The following is a 20,477-nucleotide window of genomic DNA, read 5'->3' as shown; positions in this document are numbered from 1 at the left end:
AGTTCTTTTCCCTCTAACATGAATGTAAAAATTGTATTTTGAACAATTGTTGTAACTGTAGACAAGGATGAATGAATTAATTTAATTACGTGAATTTTTAATTTGAATAATGGCTAATCATAGGTAAGATTAGACGTATGATAAAATGAGTATACTATTTTTTTTTTTTAACATTTTAAAGATTTAAGTATTTGATAATGTAATTCTTTTTAGATCTCAAGCTCAAAAACTTAACCTGAGCTCAAGTTTAAGCTTGATATTAAGCTTGAGCTTGGCTTTCCCACGAGTCAAGCCAAGTCAAGCTCAAGTTTTTTGGCTTTTGCACGAGCTCAAACTCAAACTCAAACATTATTTTTAGGCTTGTCACAAGTTTGAAATTTTGATTTTTCTTGACAAGCCAAGCTTGAACATGCACCACTCGATAAAGCTCAGCTCGATTAATAGCCCTACCTATCTCAATACCTCTCAATCTATCGAGCCTGCAACATTTTAATCCTAGTGGCTATTGGTTTGTAGGTTTTTGTAAATCTAACAAGAATAGGAGAGCCCATTTAAAAGACCCATTAAGGTCCTACTTAAATAAGTTGGTAGAGATAGAAAATGCTAACCCTAATACTTTATAAGGTTTCTTATTGAAACTCTAGCCTCCATCTTTTGAACCTGTGAGATTAAAAAACAGAAGAAAGAGATCTTGTTACGACTCTTGTGTGCCTTTGGGTTCTATACCAAGTAAAATCTCTGGCACCAACAATTGAAGATCTTATTGGTGTTTTTGTATGAAGCTGTTGCAAATCAACTATAACAAGTAAAAGGATTATTGTGGAGTTAGTTACATAGTGGGATTTGTGCAAAGAAGTTGGACACATATTGGAGATTCATGCAAAGGAGAAGGCTTCTACAAGATCAAGTCCAATTGGGGATTGGAGCAAAGGTTCTACAGTAGGTAGGTACTATGGTAGAACCTTTGCTCCAATCCCCAATTGGACTTAATCTTGTAGAAGTCGTCTCTTGTACACAAATCTCCAATCAATGTTTAACTTTTTTGCACAAATCCCACTACGTGACTAGCTCCACAGCAACTTTTTTTATTGTTTTAGTTGATTTGCAATAACTTCACACAGAAACACCAATAAGATTTTTAATAATTTTCAAAACCCAAAGGCACACAAGAGTCGCAACAAGATCTTTTTCTTCTATTTTTTGAAATTACAAGTTCAAAAGGTGGAGGCTAGGGTTTCAATAAGAAAACCCTATGAAGCATTAAAGCTATGGTTTTCCATATCCAACACTATATTTAAATAGGAGTTTAATGGGCCTTTAAATGAGCTATTCTATTCCTAAATACAAGTAAAGTATGTTTTGTCTTAAGATATGCCAATTACATAAAAATATAACCCTAACAGAAATACATTAGATTCCCTAATTAAATTCGAACATATTATATTATTTTATAATGTTATTTTTTCCAAAGACAATTAAATTCAATGCATCTATGTTTTTTAATTTAATTAAGGAACTTAATATATTTAAAACTAAGGAATTTTTACGTATATTTTTTTAAGAGAAATGCTATGTCTACAACATTTTTACAACGCTTTTCACAACAAATCCTAAGTGATAGGATTTTACTAGTTGTTATTGATGAACAAATTAAAAAAAAAAAAAATTAGTAGTGGGTTCAAATTAGAATTGGTAACAACTTACCACCTATAATTTGTTATGAAAATGTTGAAAACATAGAATTTCTCATTTTATTTAATTGAGTTTAAATTTCTTTTCTATATTTAAACTTTCTATTAGAATCTTTGACATGTTATATTTTCTTTAAACGGTAAAATCGATAGCTACATACAAAAACGAAATCCAATATATATTTATATTTATAAACTACTATAATTATATCCAATTTCATATATTCGGCAAGAAGTGCCATGTATATAACATTTTCATAACACTTTTACAACAAATATTCATAGGTAGAGTAAGTTGTTATTTATTTATTTAATTTTTTTTTTTGAAATAGTAAGTTGTTATTGATTATAATTTAAATCAAACACTGAAATTACTTTTTTACCCACTAATAATAAGCCGTGAAAACCTGCCACTTATGATTTGTTATGAAAGTGTTATAAAAATATTTTGGACATAACATTTCACTATTTAGACACAAAACAAAACAAATAGAAAAATATTTTTGTTGGTCAGCAGTAATTTTAACATTTTCTTATTTCTTTTGGCTGTGAGTAGCCCTCGTAGGGAAACTTGATAGCAAAACTCTCATTCCCACAAGAAGGGTTCCTAGGACGAGGATGGGCGAGCATTGTGCTTCACCAAGAGAACTCTGGAGATTTCTACGGGTAAGACATCTTGAATCCCTATAAAAGCTTCCATATGCTTGTATATGTCAAATGAAAATGATTTCTTTCTCAGAAAAAGCCATGCCTAAAATTCTTAGTTTTCTTCTTTGTCTCTCTTTCACTATAACTTCCTTTGTCATTTGTATAGATGAGAAAGAAAAAGTCTTAAAAATTAGTACTGATGCAGCCACCCCAACTGGCAGTGACTTCACTTATATATGTGATCCTGTCAGATATGCCAAACTCAAACTGGACATTAAAAGTTTCGCCTTTTGTGACTCGAAGCTTCCCTACAATGTTAGGGCCAAAGATTTGGTGGATCAAATGACACTAGCTGAAAAGATAGCACAGCTAGGAAATAATGCTGATGGAGTGGCTAGATTAGGGCTGCCAAAGTACGAGTGGTGGTCTGAGGCGCTGCATGGTCTGTCCAATGTTGGTCCAGGAACCGTCTTTGATAATCTAGTTCCTCATGCAACCAGCTTTCCCACTGTCATACTCACAGCAGCTTCATTCAACGAGAAACGCTGGAGAGAAATTGGTCATGTGGATGTCTCTTATCGTAAATATAGTGTACACAATGCTATTTAAAAATAAAATAAAAAAACACCATGATATATAACACTCATTCCATATGAATATGTTTACTTCATGTGAAGAGTGTGTTATATATCATGCTTACACATAATACCACCATCGGAAAGAGAATGTGGATAACAAGGCTAACAATCTCCTTGTGAAGATCATAAAGACTACTAATTAATTAATTAAGCTATAATTTGTATCATTTTCTCCAACGGTTTTGCATTTTTGGTTTATTAGAGAAGAAAAGACACAATACAGATCATATGTCTATTATTTGTGTCCTATTTAATGCTTGAGTTCTTTTACTTTTTTATACATAGGTTTTGTTTGGGATAAACTTATATTAGGTAGCTTCTTTTATTATTTAGCTTATTTTTGCTACTATTCATAGGTCCCTTTTCACTTTTTGGTACTATTCATGAGTCCCACTGTCCTATTTCAGCTAACTTTTAGTTTTATTTACAGTATTTTCAGCAAAAAAGTTTTCAGTTTTAGCTAAATAAATTGTTCCCAAATGAATCCATAATATCAATTCTAGCTTCTTCTTTGCTTTTTATAATCTAGTTTAGAAATCTTAATACCTAAACCCCACCTCGAGGCTTGAACTAATGAGCCCATGGATACTGCGCGCAGGCCCCTCATGGCAAGCGGAGGTACCACTTTGCCCAACATGGGCAATGGTAACAATTAAATAGGATAATCACACTAGTTACCGTGAGTGAAATAAGTTTGAAAAATATTTTAGCATGAGGGGTATAACACTTTTTTTATTGGTGCATAAGTTTGATTGTGAACACATATTGAAACAAATTTGCCACCAATTTGTAGGTTGTTTCAACAGAAGCACGAGCAATGTACAATCTTGGGCGATCTGGATTAACGTTTTGGAGCCCAACCATCAACGTTGCAAGAGATCCTAGATGGGGAAGAATCACTGAGACACCTGGTGAAGATCCTTTCGTTCTTGGCACATATGCCTCGAATTACGTGAGAGGTTTACAGGATGTTGCAGGGACAGAGCACTATAAAGATTTGAATACTAGACCACTCAAAGTTGCCGCATGTTGCAAGCATTTTCCTGCATATGACATTGACAATTGGCATGGAGTTCATCGCTTCCATTTTGATGCTAGGGTGGGGTAACTTAAATTCATCACTCAGAAGTTGCCACATCAAAGTTGTGACACAAAAGTTGTGTCTAGATTTACTCATTCTCTAAAGTACTACAAATTAAAAATGATATGGGATTTAACATATAAATATATTAATGTCCTTGCAGGTGATAGAGCAAGATTTGGAAGAGTCATTCCTGCGGCCATTTGAAATGTGTGTTAAAGATGGTGATGCTAGCAGTGTTATGTGTTCTTTTAACCGTGTTAATGGAATACCATCTTGTGCTGATCCAAAGCTTTTGAGAGAGACCCTTAGACAAGAATGGAATCTTCATGGGTACAATAATATTTAAAACCCCGTTATTAGACCTTGATTATTTTTTGTAAAAGACTGATCGCAAATATTATGTTCTTTAATCCAGCTATATAGTTGCTGATTGTGATTCCGTTGAAGTAATGGTAACGGGTCACAAATTTCTTAACGACTCAAATGAGGACGTTGTTGCACAAACACTAAAAGCAGGTTACTAGTTAGTCATATAAATTTTGATTTTGATTATGAATTATACCAACATGTAAATTATGTTCGATATAGGATTGGATTTGGACTGCGAAGCCTATTACCCCAAGTACCTCGGAAATGCAGTGAACCAAGGGAAGGTTAGAGAGTCAAATATAGACGAGGCACTACAAAACCTTTATATTGTGCTTTTGAGAGCAGGGTACTTTGATGGACTGCCTGCATACAAAGCTCTTGGTGAAAACGACATATGCACCAACAGAAGCATTGAGTTAGCCACTCAAGTAGCAAGAGAAGGAATTACTCTTCTGAAAAATGATGGACCAACTTTGCCTTTAAACACTGCCACGTTCAAAACTCTAGCAGTTGTTGGACCACATGCCAATTCTACCGTTGCGATGATTGGAAATTATGCATTTGACCCAAAAAATCCTGGTAGTCCATGCCATGATCTAAATTGCAGAGATTTACACACTGCCATGATCTAAATTATATGGCTAACAAGACCAAGCCTACTTGCCCAGCAATTTTAGTAAGCGACTTGCAATGCGGCGAGTATATTGAGTTAACTCTTGTAGTCCATAATGTGGGTGGAAAAGTTGGGAGTGAAGTTGTCTTGGTTTACTCCAAGCCCCCAGATGGTATTACCGGTACTTTTCTTAAGCAGTTGATTGGTTTTCAGAGGGTTTACATAGCGGCTGGTGCGAGCCAAGAAGTTAAGTTTGTGTTCAATGGTTGCAAGAGCTTGGGCATTGTAGACAACGCTGGTAATAATATTTTGCCTTTCGGTGGGCACACCATTATAGTTGGAGATGGTGTAGCTTCTTTTCCGGTTCAAGTCACATTTCATAATTAGGGCCAACCTATTTTGTTTTTATTTTTTTTGAGAATATTAAAGCAATCCTAAAGAGGGGAATGCTTGTCATAGAAATGCTTGATTTTTTAAGGGTATTTTTTTTTTTCTTTTAACATTTTGTAATAAAGCTCATGATTTTTTGTAAACATATATTTTAACAAAGTTTATGATTTTTTGTAAAAAATTGATTGGTATTAATGGTGCTGTCCCTTTAAATTCATTGTTCATTCCATACGGCCTATGCATTATTCAAAAGGAAAAATATGTGTTGACACTTCTTTACCTCCACTATTTTACATCGATATCAATTCTAATGTGGGAATGTCCACGTTTCAACACATGAAATTAGATGTAAAAAAACTAATGTAAAAAATATATATTATAAGAATATTAATCCTTATTCAAAATTTTCATGGGTTTTTTCATTTGTGCGCGATGCAAATAAAAAAAAAAAAAAGATGCATTAAAAGCCAATACATGCATACATGACAAAATACAATCCAGATAGCAAGAGCAGACTTCTTTTCTCTCTCCACTTAGCCTTTTGTTTATTTCTGGTTACTCATGTTGCAGTTATTACATATAAATTGTTACACACATATTTATACACCCTATTTTTGAACTGAAATTGTGATTTGAATTCATGAATTTAAACTTGGAAATCATAACTTTTAAGTCATAATTTCATTTCAAAAATAAGATATATGTAAAATTGTGTAATAGTTTATGTGCATGCACAGCTTCTGCAACTTTTCATCTTCTCCTGCACATCCTCCTCCTTTTCCATCTTCCTTCATTAATCTAGCTTATCGTTACTCTCTCTCTCTCTTAACTAGATGCCTTTTTGTATGGCATCCCTCACTGCCTCTATACTGCCTTCAATCTTCTCTACGTTAACACCACACGAATGAAATTCCACATCCAATCAAACCCAATATTCATTCCCTCATTCCCAAAGCAAAGTCCCATCATTTGAAACGTGGAGTAAACAAAATTTTGTCCCATCATTTTAGAAATGAGTTGTTTACCGCTATCAAAGCAAAGCACAGAAATGAGTTGTTTACCGCTATCAAAGCAAAGCACAACGAAACCTACCATCTGGGTAGAAAACGTAGCCTTACAAAGTCCTGGTATACCATATATCGGAACATGAAGTGGTGTTCCAACCCTTAAAAGTCAATATTAAAAAATAAAAAAATAAAGATAGCATTTTTTTACTAATTGAATTTTACCACCACAATTATCTAGAGATTATTTTGAACAGCTTCCCACACATCATAAATTCATAATAGTCAAAGACTATGGCTGAGCATGGTGGATGATCATCCACCAAACTCAGCCATAGTCTTTTTGTATTCCCTGCCACTCATTCCGTACTTGTGTCAGCTTCGTCCATCCATGCGCTTCTACTTCCCAATCCTGAGATAAGTAACAATTCTCTTATGCCCCCTGTAAAAGGTATACTTGATGGGCTTCCTATGGCATTGAAGAAGAGAAGTAACCTTCAGGTTATGTCCGTGTACGATGCCCACAATAACTGCAAAGCACGGTAAAAATCCTGAAAGTTGTCAATTGATAACAGATCAATGCTGAGAGTTTCCCTTATCCCCTCAATTTTCATCTCCTGAATATGATATTCATCTTTATCATCCCTCTGCTAATGATAATTAAGTCTAATTTATGCCCAGGACATGAATGGAGTGAAGACATTAGCTTCAAAGTCCCAATATATATAATTCAGTAGTTGAGGTGGAGAGATTTGAACCTTAGATGATATTGTTTATGCTATAATGTAGTATTTTATATGCTCTAATCACATAAAAGGTGCATCCAATGTAGGTTTTTAAAATAAATAAATAAATAAGTGATGGAATTCAGTGTGCATGCTACGTGCAATGTGACTTATTAAAAGCCAAAAAAAAAATACTTATGTGTGTCAAAAGGAACTTTGGGGTTTTTTATTTTTTATTTTTGAAATGCAAATAATGGTAAAATATGAGAGAGAGAATGATAAGGCTAGGACCCAAAAAATATACATATTTGCAAATATACAAAATAATAGTTTTAGTATTCATATTTTGGTGCTAGCCTTATCTTCTCCTCACTATATTAGAGTGTAGAAAAGGAAAATTTGTGACCCACACAAATTGCCATGTCATACCATCAAGTCCATGTAATACGCTTAAAGCGGTCAATTACATACAAGATGTTACATGCTAATTAGTGTGTCCCACTATCAATATTCATAGGTCAATGGAAATATTCCGAGTGTCATTGAATAGAAATTATTAAAAATAAAATAAAATAACAGCAAATCACATGTCAACACATGTTGATATCTTAATTTAAAGTCACATAAGTAATCTAAATTGATGTTGCCATGTGTTATTTTAAATTAAGACATTTTGGCTATTCAAATGACACCGTGTGTCCCTTGGAGAACAAGACTTAAATCCTTCCATTTAAATTATGACACATGTCACCATTGGAGTCGTTCATGTACCATTAAACATTCTCAAGACTCCTATAAATAGAAGCTCTCATGAGTCTCATAGGTCTAACTACAAGTGGGTTTACTAAAATTTGCCTTTTATATTTTATTATTTTAAGATAAAAATACTTATTGGTCCCTCTTAGTTTTGTTCCCTTACATTTTGTAAGGGCACCGCCTTGCAATTGTAGGTTGCATGGTCCGCTTTCTCTTTTCTTTAGTAGCTATCACGTAGTTTAAGTCCAAGAACCAAAATGGAGGTCTACGTATCAAAAATTAGGTCTGGAGTTAAGGAACGGGAATGAAAGATGATAGGTACCTAAACCCACCTAACCTATGGGCCGGCCTTTACTAATGTCTATGCCACATTTAAGTAAGAAAATTATCAGCTATGCCCAACGTTCTAATAATGCAATAATTACACTAAAGAAAACACACAGTGCAAATATCTCATCACATCATGACATAAAAGGAAACAAATTCAAATAAAAGCGATTAACTTAAATCAAGTCAAATCAATTCTTAACAGCCTAATTAATCAGCAATAAAATCAGACAAATCAATTCATGCTTTAAAAGCAAGACATCCTATTCTAAGCATGCCAAATATATTATGGAGAAGTCAATTAGAGCTAATCATGATTAGCAAGTAAGAAATATCTTCTAACCTATTGAAGTCAAACAAAATAACTAAACATAAAATATATCAAAGAATCAAATTAAACAATTAAAGCAACAATTAAAACACATATTCAACATTTTATGGGTCAAGATGCGTATGCATAGAAGAGGCTGCGTATGCAAGTTTGCAAGCTTGTGTACATACCTTTTTAACTATGCATGTGCATCTTGATACAAAAACACAATTACAAAATTATATTCCACATTCGAATTAGCACATATTTTAATATATAAAGTCATCCATTTATTGAGAATAAGATAAAACATGAAAATCAAAAGTAAGAAATCAAAATTTACTCCTAACCATGAGTTTATATATCTAAAATTTACTCAAGAGCCACAAAACACAAAATAAAGCATGTTAATCAATTCATATATCTAATTATGTTTAAGATTACTATTTGATTTCTCCCTTTTTTTAATTTGATGTGTTGTATTTTATTATAAGCTGAGAGTTGAATGAACATAATTAGATATATGAATTGATTAACATGCTTTATTTTGTATTTTGTGGCTCTTGAGTAAATTTTAGATATATAAACTCATGGATAGGAGTAAATTTTGATTTCTTACTTTTGATTTTCATGTTTTATCTTATTCTCAATAAATGGATGACTTTATATATTAAAATATGTGCTAATTCGAATGTGGAATATAATTTTGTAATTGTGTTTTTGTATCAAGATGCACATGCATAGTTAAAAAGGTATGTACACAAGCTTGCAAACTTGCATACGCAGCCTCTTCTATGCATACGCATCTTGACCCATAAAATGTTGAATATGTGTTTTAATTGTTGCTTTAATTGTTTAATTTGATTCTTTGATATATTTTATGTTTAGTTATTTTGTTTGACTTCAATAGGTTAGAAGATATTTCTTACTTGCTAATCATGATTAGCTCTAATTGACTTCTCCATAATATATTTGGCATGCTTAGAATAGGATGTCTTGCTTTTAAAGCATGAATTGATTTGTCTGATTTTATTGCTGATTAATTAGGCTGTTAAGAATTGATTTGACTTGATTTAAGTTAATCGCTTTTATTTGAATTTGTTTCCTTTTATGTCATGATGTGATGAGATATTTGCACTGTGTGTTTTCTTTAGTGTAATTATTGCATTATTAGAACGTTGGGCATAGCTGATAATTTTCTTACTTAAATGTGGCATAGACATTAGTAAAGGCCGGCCCATAGGTTAGGTGGGTTTAGGTACCTATCATCTTTCATTCCCGTTCCTTAACTCCAGACCTAATTTTTGATACGTAGACCTCCATTTTGGTTCTTGGACTTAAACTACGTGATAGCTACTAAAGAAAAGAGAAAGCGGACCATGCAACCTACAATTGCAAGGCGGTGCCCTTACAAAATGTAAGGGAACAAAACTAAGAGGGACCAATAAGTATTTTTATCTTAAAATAATAAAATATAAAAGGCAAATTTTAGTAAACCCACTTGTAGTTAGACCTATGAGACTCATGAGAGCTTCTATTTATAGGAGTCTTGAGAATGTTTAATGGTACATGAACGACTCCAATGGTGACATGTGTCATAATTTAAATGGAAGGATTTAAGTCTTGTTCTCCAAGGGACACACGGTGTCATTTGAATAGCCAAAATGTCTTAATTTAAAATAACACATGGCAACATCAATTTAGATTACTTATGTGACTTTAAATTAAGATATCAACATGTGTTGACATGTGATTTGCTGTTATTTTATTTTATTTTTAATAATTTCTATTCAATGACACTCGGAATATTTCCATTGACCTATGAATATTGATAGTGGGACACACTAATTAGCATGTAACATCTTGTATGTAATTGACCGCTTTAAGCGTATTACATGGACTTGATGGTATGACATGGCAATTTGTGTGGGTCACAAATTTTCCTTTTCTACACTCTAATATAGTGAGGAGAAGATAAGGCTAGCACCAAAATATGAATACTAAAACTATTATTTTGTATATTTGCAAATATGTATATTTTTTGGGTCCTAGCCTTATCATTCTCTCTCTCATATTTTACCATTATTTGCATTTCAAAAATAAAAAATAAAAAACCCCAAAGTTCCTTTTGACACACATAAGTATTTTTTTTTTGGCTTTTAATAAGTCACATTGCACGTAGCATGCACACTGAATTCCATCACTTATTTATTTATTTATTTTAAAAACCTACATTGGATGCACCTTTTATGTGATTAGAGCATATAAAATACTACATTATAGCATAAACAATATCATCTAAGGTTCAAATCTCTCCACCTCAACTACTGAATTATATATATTGGGACTTTGAAGCTAATGTCTTCACTCCATTCATGTCCTGGGCATAAATTAGACTTAATTATCATTAGCAGAGGGATGATAAAGATGAATATCATATTCAGGAGATGAAAATTGAGGGGATAAGGGAAACTCTCAGCATTGATCTGTTATCAATTGACAACTTTCAGGATTTTTACCGTGCTTTGCAGTTATTGTGGGCATCGTACACGGACATAACCTGAAGGTTACTTCTCTTCTTCAATGCCATAGGAAGCCCATCAAGTATACCTTTTACAGGGGGCATAAGAGAATTGTTACTTATCTCAGGATTGGGAAGTAGAAGCGCATGGATGGACGAAGCTGACACAAGTACGGAATGAGTGGCAGGGAATACAAAAAGACTATGGCTGAGTTTGGTGGATGATCATCCACCATGCTCAGCCATAGTCTTTGACTATTATGAATTTATGATGTGTGGGAAGCTGTTCAAAATAATCTCTAGATAATTGTGGTGGTAAAATTCAATTAGTAAAAAAATGCTATCTTTATTTTTTTATTTTTTAATATTGACTTTTAAGGGTTGGAACACCACTTCATGTTCCGATATATGGTATACCAGGACTTTGTAAGGCTACGTTTTCTACCCAGATGGTAGGTTTCGTTGTGCTTTGCTTTGATAGCGGTAAACAACTCATTTCTGTGCTTTGCTTTGATAGCGGTAAACAACTCATTTCTAAAATGATGGGACAAAATTTTGTTTACTCCACGTTTCAAATGATGGGACTTTGCTTTGGGAATGAGGGAATGAATATTGGGTTTGATTGGATGTGGAATTTCATTCGTGTGGTGTTAACGTAGAGAAGATTGAAGGCAGTATAGAGGCAGTGAGGGATGCCATACAAAAAGGCATCTAGTTAAGAGAGAGAGAGAGTAACGATAAGCTAGATTAATGAAGGAAGATGGAAAAGGAGGAGGATGTGCAGGAGAAGATGAAAAGTTGCAGAAGCTGTGCATGCACATAAACTATTACACAATTTTACATATATCTTATTTTTGAAATGAAATTATGACTTAAAAGTTATGATTTCCAAGTTTAAATTCATGAATTCAAATCACAATTTCAGTTCAAAAATAGGGTGTATAAATATGTGTGTAACAATTTATATGTAATAACTGCAACATGAGTAACCAGAAATAAACAAAAGGCTAAGTGGAGAGAGAAAAGAAGTCTGCTCTTGCTATCTGGATTGTATTTTGTCATGTATGCATGTATTGGCTTTTAATGCATCTTTTTTTTTTTTTTATTTGCATCGCGCACAAATGAAAAAACCCATGAAAATTTTGAATAAGGATTAATATTCTTATAATATATATTTTTTACATTAGTTTTTTTACATCTAATTTCATGTGTTGAAACGTGGACATTCCCACATTAGAATTGATATCGATGTAAAATAGTGGAGGTAAAGAAGTGTCAACACATATTTTTCCTTTTGAATAATGCATAGGCCGTATGGAATGAACAATGAATTTAAAGGGACAGCACCATTAATACCAATCAATTTTTTACAAAAAATCATAAACTTTGTTAAAATATATGTTTACAAAAAATCATGAGCTTTATTACAAAATGTTAAAAGAAAAAAAAAAATACCCTTAAAAAATCAAGCATTTCTATGACAAGCATTCCCCTCTTTAGGATTGCTTTAATATTCTCAAAAAAAATAAAAACAAAATAGGTTGGCCCTAATTATGAAATGTGACTTGAACCGGAAAAGAAGCTACACCATCTCCAACTATAATGGTGTGCCCACCGAAAGGCAAAATATTATTACCAGCGTTGTCTACAATGCCCAAGCTCTTGCAACCATTGAACACAAACTTAACTTCTTGGCTCGCACCAGCCGCTATGTAAACCCTCTGAAAACCAATCAACTGCTTAAGAAAAGTACCGGTAATACCATCTGGGGGCTTGGAGTAAACCAAGACAACTTCACTCCCAACTTTTCCACCCACATTATGGACTACAAGAGTTAACTCAATATACTCGCCGCATTGCAAGTCGCTTACTAAAATTGCTGGGCAAGTAGGCTTGGTCTTGTTAGCCATATAATTTAGATCATGGCAGTGTGTAAATCTCTGCAATTTAGATCATGGCATGGACTACCAGGATTTTTTGGGTCAAATGCATAATTTCCAATCATCGCAACGGTAGAATTGGCATGTGGTCCAACAACTGCTAGAGTTTTGAACGTGGCAGTGTTTAAAGGCAAAGTTGGTCCATCATTTTTCAGAAGAGTAATTCCTTCTCTTGCTACTTGAGTGGCTAACTCAATGCTTCTGTTGGTGCATATGTCGTTTTCACCAAGAGCTTTGTATGCAGGCAGTCCATCAAAGTACCCTGCTCTCAAAAGCACAATATAAAGGTTTTGTAGTGCCTCGTCTATATTTGACTCTCTAACCTTCCCTTGGTTCACTGCATTTCCGAGGTACTTGGGGTAATAGGCTTCGCAGTCCAAATCCAATCCTATATCGAACATAATTTACATGTTGGTATAATTCATAATCAAAATCAAAATTTATATGACTAACTAGTAACCTGCTTTTAGTGTTTGTGCAACAACGTCCTCATTTGAGTCGTTAAGAAATTTGTGACCCGTTACCATTACTTCAACGGAATCACAATCAGCAACTATATAGCTGGATTAAAGAACATAATATTTGCGATCAGTCTTTTACAAAAAATAATCAAGGTCTAATAACGGGGTTTTAAATATTATTGTACCCATGAAGATTCCATTCTTGTCTAAGGGTCTCTCTCAAAAGCTTTGGATCAGCACAAGATGGTATTCCATTAACACGGTTAAAAGAACACATAACACTGCTAGCATCACCATCTTTAACACACATTTCAAATGGCCGCAGGAATGACTCTTCCAAATCTTGCTCTATCACCTGCAAGGACATTAATATATTTATATGTTAAATCCCATATCATTTTTAATTTGTAGTACTTCAGAGAATGAGTAAATCTAGACACAACTTTTGTGTCACAACTTTGATGTGGCAACTTCTGAGTGATGAATTTAAGTTACCCCACCCTAGCATCAAAATGGAAGCGATGAACTCCATGCCAATTGTCAATGTCATATGCAGGAAAATGCTTGCAACATGCGGCAACTTTGAGTGGTCTAGTATTCAAATCTTTATAGTGCTCTGTCCCTGCAACATCCTGTAAACCTCTCACGTAATTAGAGGCATATGTGCCAACAACGAAAGGATCTTCACCAGGTGTCTCAGTGATTCTTCCCCATCTAGGATCTCTTGCAACGTTGATGGTTGGGCTCCAAAACGTTAATCCAGATCGCCCAAGATTGTACATTGCTCGTGCTTCTGTTGAAACAACCTACAAATTGGTGGCAAATTTGTTTCAATATGTGTTCACAATCAAACTTATGCACCAATAAAAAAAGTGTTATACCCCTCATGCTAAAATATTTTTCAAACTTATTTCACTCACGGTAACTAGTGTGATTATCCTATTTAATTGTTACCATTGCCCATGTTGGGCAAAGTGGTACCTCCGCTTGCCATGAGGGGCCTGCGCGCAGTATCCATGGGCTCATTAGTTCAAGCCTCGAGGTGGGGTTTAGGTATTAAGATTTCTAAACTAGATTATAAAAAGCAAAGAAGAAGCTAGAATTGATATTATGGATTCATTTGGGAACAATTTATTTAGCTAAAACTGAAAACTTTTTTGCTGAAAATACTGTAAATAAAACTAAAAGTTAGCTGAAATAGGACAGTGGGACTCATGAATAGTACCAAAAAGTGAAAAGGGACCTATGAATAGTAGCAAAAATAAGCTAAATAATAAAAGAAGCTACCTAATATAAGTTTATCCCAAACAAAACCTATGTATAAAAAAGTAAAAGAACTCAAGCATTAAATAGGACACAAATAATAGACATATGATCTGTATTGTGTCTTTTCTTCTCTAATAAACCAAAAATGCAAAACCGTTGGAGAAAATGATACAAATTATAGCTTAATTAATTAATTAGTAGTCTTTATGATCTTCACAAGGAGATTGTTAGCCTTGTTATCCACATTCTCTTTCCGATGGTGGTATTATGTGTAAGCATGATATATAACACACTCTTCACATAAAGTAAACATATTCATATGGAATGAGTGTTATATATCATGGTGTTTTTTTATTTTATTTTTAAATAGCATTGTGTACACTATATTTACGATAAGAGACATCCACATGACCAATTTCTCTCCAGCGTTTCTCGTTGAATGAAGCTGCTGTGAGTATGACAGTGGGAAAGCTGGTTGCATGAGGAACTAGATTATCAAAGACGGTTCCTGGACCAACATTGGACAGACCATGCAGCGCCTCAGACCACCACTCGTACTTTGGCAGCCCTAATCTAGCCACTCCATCAGCATTATTTCCTAGCTGTGCTATCTTTTCAGCTAGTGTCATTTGATCCACCAAATCTTTGGCCCTAACATTGTAGGGAAGCTTCGAGTCACAAAAGGCGAAACTTTTCATGTCCAGTTTGAGTTTGGCATATCTGGCAGGATCACATATATAAGTGAAGTCACTGCCAGTTGGGGTGGCTGCATCAGTACTAATTTTTAAGACTTTTTCTTTCTCATCTATACAAATGACAAAGGAAGTTATAGTGAAAGAGAGACAAAGAAGAAAACTAAGAATTTTAGGCATGGCTTTTTCTGAGAAAGAAATCATTTTCATTTGACATATACAAGCATATGGAAGCTTTTATAGGGATTCAGGATGTCTTACCCGTAGAAATCTCCAGAGTTCTCTTGGTGAAGCACAATGCTCGCCCATCCTCGTCCTAGGAACCCATCTTGTGGGAATGAGAGTTTTGCTGTCAAGTTTCCCTACGAGGGCTACTCACAGCCAAAAGAAATAAGAAAATGTTAAAATTACTGCTGACCAACAAAAATATTTTTCTATTTGTTTTGTTTTGTGTCTAAATAGAGAAATGCTATGTCCAAAATATTTTTATAACACTTTCACAACAAATCATAAGTGGCAGGTTGTTACGGCTTATTATTAGTGGGCAAAAAAGTAATTTCAGTATTTGATTTAAATTATAATCAATAACAACTTACTGTTTCAAAAAAAAAAATAAATAAATAAATAACAACTTACTATCTATGAATATTTGTTGTGAAAGTGTTATGAAAATGTTATGTACATGGCACTTCTCATTGAATATATGAAATTGGATATAATTATGGTAGTTTATAAATATAGATATATATTGGATTGCGTTTTTGTATGTAGCTATCTATTTTACCGTTTAAAGAAAATATAACATGTCAAAGATTCTAATAGAAAGTTTAAATATAGAAAAGAAATTTAAACTCAATTAAATAAAATGAGAAATTCTATGTTCTCAACATTTTCATAACAAATTATAAGTAGTAAGTTGTTACCAATTCTAATTTGAACCCACTACTAAAATTTGTTTTTTGTTTTTTTTTTTTTTTCTTTCGTCAATAACAACTAGTAAAATCTTGTCACTTAGGATTTGTTGTGAAAAGCGTTATAAAAATGTTGTAGACATAACATTTCTCTTAAAAAAATATACGTAAAACTTAGTTTTAAATACGTATCCTTAATTAAATTAAAAAACATAGATGCATTGAATTTAATTGTCTTTGGAAAAAATAACATTATAAAATAATATAATATGTTCGAATTTAATTAGGGAATCTAATGTATTTCTGTTAGGGTTATATTTTTATGTAATTGGCATATTTGAAGACAAAACATACTTTACTTGTATTTAGGAATAGAATAGCTCATTTAAAGGCCCATTAAGCTCCTATTTAAATAAAGTGGTGGATATGGAAAACCATAGCCTTCATGCTTCACAGGGTTTTCTTATTGAAGCCCTAGCCTCCACCTTTTGAACATGTGATTTCAAAAAATAGAAGAAAAAGATGTTGTTGCAAATCTTGTGTGCCTTTGGGTTTTGTACCAAGTAAATTCTTTGGCACCAAAAATTATTAAAAATCTTATTGGTGTTTCTGTGTGAAGTTGTTGCAAATCAACTACAACAATAAAAAAAAGTTGCTGTGGAGCTAGTCACGTAGTGGGATTTGTGCAAAAAAGTTAAACATTGATTGGAGATTTGTGTATAAGAGACGACTTCTACAAGATCAAGTCCAATTGGGGATTGGAGCAAAGGTTCTACCATAGTACCTATCTACTGTAGAACCTTTGCTCTAATCCCCAATTGGACTTGATCTTGTAGAAGCCTTCTCCTTTGCATGAATCTCCAATATGTGTCTAACTTCTTTGCACAAATCCCACTATGTAACTAACTCCACAGTAATCCTTTTGATTGTTATAGTTGATTTGCAATAGCTTCATACAAAAACACCAATATGATCTTCAATTGTTGGTGCCAAAGATTTTACTTGGTATAGAACCCAGAGGCGCACAAGGGTCGTAACAAGATCTCTTTCTTCTGTTTTTTAATCTCACAGGTTCAAAAGATGGAGGCTAGAGTTTCAATAAGAAAACCTTATGAAGTATTAGGGTTTGCGTTTTCTATCTCTATCAACTTATTTAAGTAGGACCTTAATGGGTCTTTTAAATGGGCTCTCCGATTCTTTATAGATTTACAAAAACCTACAAACCAATAGCCACTAGGATTAAAACGTTGCAGGCCTGATAGATTGAGAGGTATTGAGATAGGTAGGGCTATAATCGAGTTGAGCTTTATCGAGTGGTGCATGTCAAGCTTGGCTCGTCAGGAAAAATTAAAATTTCAAACTTGTGACAAGCCTAAAAATAATGTTTGAGTTTGAGCTCGTGCAAAAGCCAAAAAACTTGAGCTTGACTTGGCTTGACTCGTGGGAAAGCCAAGCTCAAGCTTAATATCAAGCTTAAACTTGAGCTCAGGTTAAGTTTTTGAGCTTGAAATCTAAAAAGAATTACATTATCAAATGCTTAAATCTTTAAAATGTTTTTTTTTTAAAAAATAGTATACTCATTTTATCATACGTCTAATCTTACCTATGATTAGCCATTATTCAAATTAAAAATTTATGTAATTAAATTAATTCATTCATCCTTGTCTACAGTTACAACAATTGTTCAAAATACAATTTTTACATTCATGTTAGATGGAAAAGAACTAGAAAAATACTTGTTTATAACTATAATGAATAGGAAAGTACTAACATGTTTCATAACTTTACATTATATGATTGATGGGGAAGGATCATTTGTAGTGCACTTAATTAATTTATTTTTAAATGTAACTAAATTCTAAAGTGGTTCTTGGTCATTTTAGAGGGAAGGAAAAAATTAAGGTAATGAGTAGTAGATCCCATATTGGCCATGTCATTATTAAAATATATGTAATGAGCTCACCAAATGTAAATCTCCTAATGAAAAGAGATATTGAGCTGTAAAAGCCTATCGCACATACTAGTATTTGACTAGGAAAAAGGGAAAGTGACGTAAAATGAAATGTATGATGCCCAAAAAGCCAAAGGCTAACTCATAAAATTGAAATATCAAAAATTTCAGGAATCAATCTCACAATGAGATGTAATGATTCAAAAGATCAAATGATATGATGTATATGGAGCCAAATGAAAAGCTTCAAAGTTATATTATCAAGGTTATGTGGGAGGTCATATATGCATATTTCTATAATTGAGAGGGGTCACTCTATCTAGTGCTAATTGTGTATGCGTTGGTTGAATTGATCATTGAAACTTCACATTTGACTAAGGACTATCTCATTGTAGATATCCACACACATCACTCATGTCTATGTTCAACGAATGCCATATTCATTTGTGTGATTTTACTTGATTAAATGTGTTTTCACATGCTCAATTTTCGTTGATCAAACACAAAATGATTTTTGACTATTTTAGTTTTTTTTGGAAATTATTTTTTATTTTTTCTTTTTAACAAAAGTGTCAATTTTTCAAAAACAGTGTTACCCTGTTCTGGTGACTTGGTCGCGGGTCAGTCTAGTCGCGAGCTCATACAGTAGGTTTTCGTGACTCATTAGCGAGTCATTATCTCAGTTGCAAAAAATACTTAGAAAATTTTTCAAAAAATTGGGCTTTTAGGTTTCTCGCGACTCAAACTGGTGACCTATTCGTGGGTGAAAGCTCCAATTGCGAGGGTTACACAGAAATGTTCGCGGCTCCTTTCGCGACTTCCTCGCGGGTGGAACTTTTAGTTGCGAAAAACACATAGAAAAATTTTTCAAAAATTTCATCTCAGGTGTCTCGCAGCTTGTCCTGCGACTTGCACGCGACTTAACTCAGTCGCGAATATCGCGTGTTTTGCTCAAATTGATCAGTTTTTAAAACGTTTGGGTTTTCCCTCAAACTTTTTGTGACTGTTCATTGTCTTCCTGTTTGAACCTCTCTCAAACCCACCATGACAAAAATCCCCATTGTTGCTCATCATTTCTACTTCAATCTTCAAGAAAAATGTATGGGTTTTCTTATTTTTCCTAAGTATTTCATGTTCTTTGCCTTAGACTTCTTGATTTGTGAGTTGTTATTGAGATTTGAGATTTATTGATCGTTGAATATGGGTATTTGATGGGTTGCTAAGATTGTTGTGTGGGTTGTGTTGGATATGCGCTATTTCACTTTGTCTTTGGCTGCACAATGTGTTATTTGTAGCACACACATTCTATGACATGATTGTGATCCTAATCTAATGATTTTAGGGTTTTTCCACAATAATTTTTTTTTTTTTGGGACTAACTCTGTGCTAATAGAGTTTGTTGTCTTGTGTGGTCTTTATTGCTCCCTAATGTAACATGATGCAACTTAAAAATGTCTCCATTCAAGAGTGCAACTGTGAATGGAGGTAGCAACAAGGGAAAAGAGCCGGTGATTGATGTTGATAAGCCCTCTCCTAAGCCAAAAAGGACCCGATCACCGTCAGGAGTATAAGATCCCCACAAATTCAGATCCTATACTGCATTTTAGACCCATGAAAATTATTTCAGATAAGCCACACCACTAGTGTAAATGGCTATTAACCAATCATCTCTTTGCGAAACCAACATTCCCATATGGTTTGCCACCAAGGATTGGAACTTTCTCCTCTCTGACCTTGATGTTGCGTATGTGAACATGGTGAAAGAATTTTATGCTAATGCATTGTTGAAGGAGATGAGCTCAAATGATGGGTTAGAGGAAAGAGTTTCTCCGTGTCTCTTGTTTATCTGGCAGATATCCTACACATCAACCGACCAATGCTTGCTACAACACCGATATATGATGATTTGAATCCAGACGAGGATTTACTTTGGGAAACCCTTGGAAGAAACTTGGAATTCTCCCAAACTGAGAATTCAATCAGTGTTTCTTCCCTATCTCCCGAATTGAGGGTGCTTACCATAATCATGTTCCACAATCTATATCCTCTATCCAGTACCGGATATATGAATCTAGGGAGAGCCTTATTCCTTCATGATCTGATTTTGGATGAAGAGATCGACATTTGTGCTCATATCTTTCATCTTTTGTGCAAAATGGTTCTACGAATTGATTCAAGGG

At 33.8% G+C, this 20,477-nt stretch overlaps 3 protein-coding genes across 3 annotated transcripts; 2 read left to right on the top strand and 1 right to left on the bottom strand.

Annotated features, from left to right (window-relative positions):
• The first annotated feature begins 2,423 nt into the window (after positions 1-2,423).
• Positions 2,424-2,971, top strand: LOC115982499 (beta-xylosidase/alpha-L-arabinofuranosidase 1-like). The gene has a single exon (XM_031105110.1). The coding sequence runs from the start codon at positions 2,439-2,441 to the stop codon at positions 2,946-2,948; it is 510 nt and encodes a 169-aa protein (XP_030960970.1). The 5' UTR covers positions 2,424-2,438; the 3' UTR covers positions 2,949-2,971.
• A 490-nt stretch (positions 2,972-3,461) lies between these two features.
• Positions 3,462-5,614, top strand: LOC115982498 (probable beta-D-xylosidase 5). The gene is made up of 4 exons (XM_031105109.1): positions 3,462-4,076; positions 4,222-4,391; positions 4,477-4,577; positions 4,650-5,614. Exons 1-4 carry the CDS (start codon positions 3,795-3,797, stop codon positions 5,060-5,062), a joined length of 966 nt encoding a protein of 321 aa, XP_030960969.1. The 5' UTR covers positions 3,462-3,794; the 3' UTR covers positions 5,063-5,614.
• A 6,825-nt stretch (positions 5,615-12,439) lies between these two features.
• On the bottom strand, positions 12,440-15,630 carry LOC115982477 (beta-xylosidase/alpha-L-arabinofuranosidase 1-like). Its single transcript, XM_031105086.1, has 5 exons — positions 15,151-15,630; positions 13,978-14,283; positions 13,663-13,832; positions 13,477-13,577; positions 12,440-13,404 (listed from the first exon to the last, which is right to left on the bottom strand). Exons 1-5 carry the CDS (start codon positions 15,613-15,615, stop codon positions 12,992-12,994), a joined length of 1,455 nt encoding a protein of 484 aa, XP_030960946.1. The 5' UTR covers positions 15,616-15,630; the 3' UTR covers positions 12,440-12,991.
• Positions 15,631-20,477: the final 4,847 nt, after the last annotated feature.

The sequence above is a fragment of the Quercus lobata genome, chromosome 3, assembly GCF_001633185.2.
Source record: "Quercus lobata isolate SW786 chromosome 3, ValleyOak3.0 Primary Assembly, whole genome shotgun sequence".
Taxonomy (NCBI): Eukaryota; Viridiplantae; Streptophyta; class Magnoliopsida; order Fagales; family Fagaceae; genus Quercus; species Quercus lobata.
Note: the sequence above shows the minus strand (reverse complement) of the source record. Positions and strands in the feature narration are given on the sequence as shown.

Excerpts from the sequence above, each read along its gene's own strand:
- LOC115982499 (XM_031105110.1), top strand. The coding sequence starts at position 2,439 with ATGCCTAAAATTCTTAGTTTTCTTCTTTGTCTCTCTTTCACTATAACT.
- LOC115982477 (XM_031105086.1), bottom strand. The coding sequence starts at position 15,615 with ATGCCTAAAATTCTTAGTTTTCTTCTTTGTCTCTCTTTCACTATAACT. Across the intron at positions 14,284-15,150 it reads GCTGGAGAGAAATTGGTCAT|GTTGTTTCAACAGAAGCACG; the intron begins GTGGATGTCTCT and ends ACCAATTTGTAG. Across the intron at positions 13,578-13,662 it reads CAAGAATGGAATCTTCATGG|CTATATAGTTGCTGATTGTG; the intron begins GTACAATAATAT and ends TCTTTAATCCAG.
- LOC115982498 (XM_031105109.1), top strand. The coding sequence starts at position 3,795 with ATGTACAATCTTGGGCGATCTGGATTAACGTTTTGGAGCCCAACCATC. Across the intron at positions 4,392-4,476 it reads CAAGAATGGAATCTTCATGG|CTATATAGTTGCTGATTGTG; the intron begins GTACAATAATAT and ends TCTTTAATCCAG. Across the intron at positions 4,578-4,649 it reads TGCACAAACACTAAAAGCAG|GATTGGATTTGGACTGCGAA; the intron begins GTTACTAGTTAG and ends TGTTCGATATAG.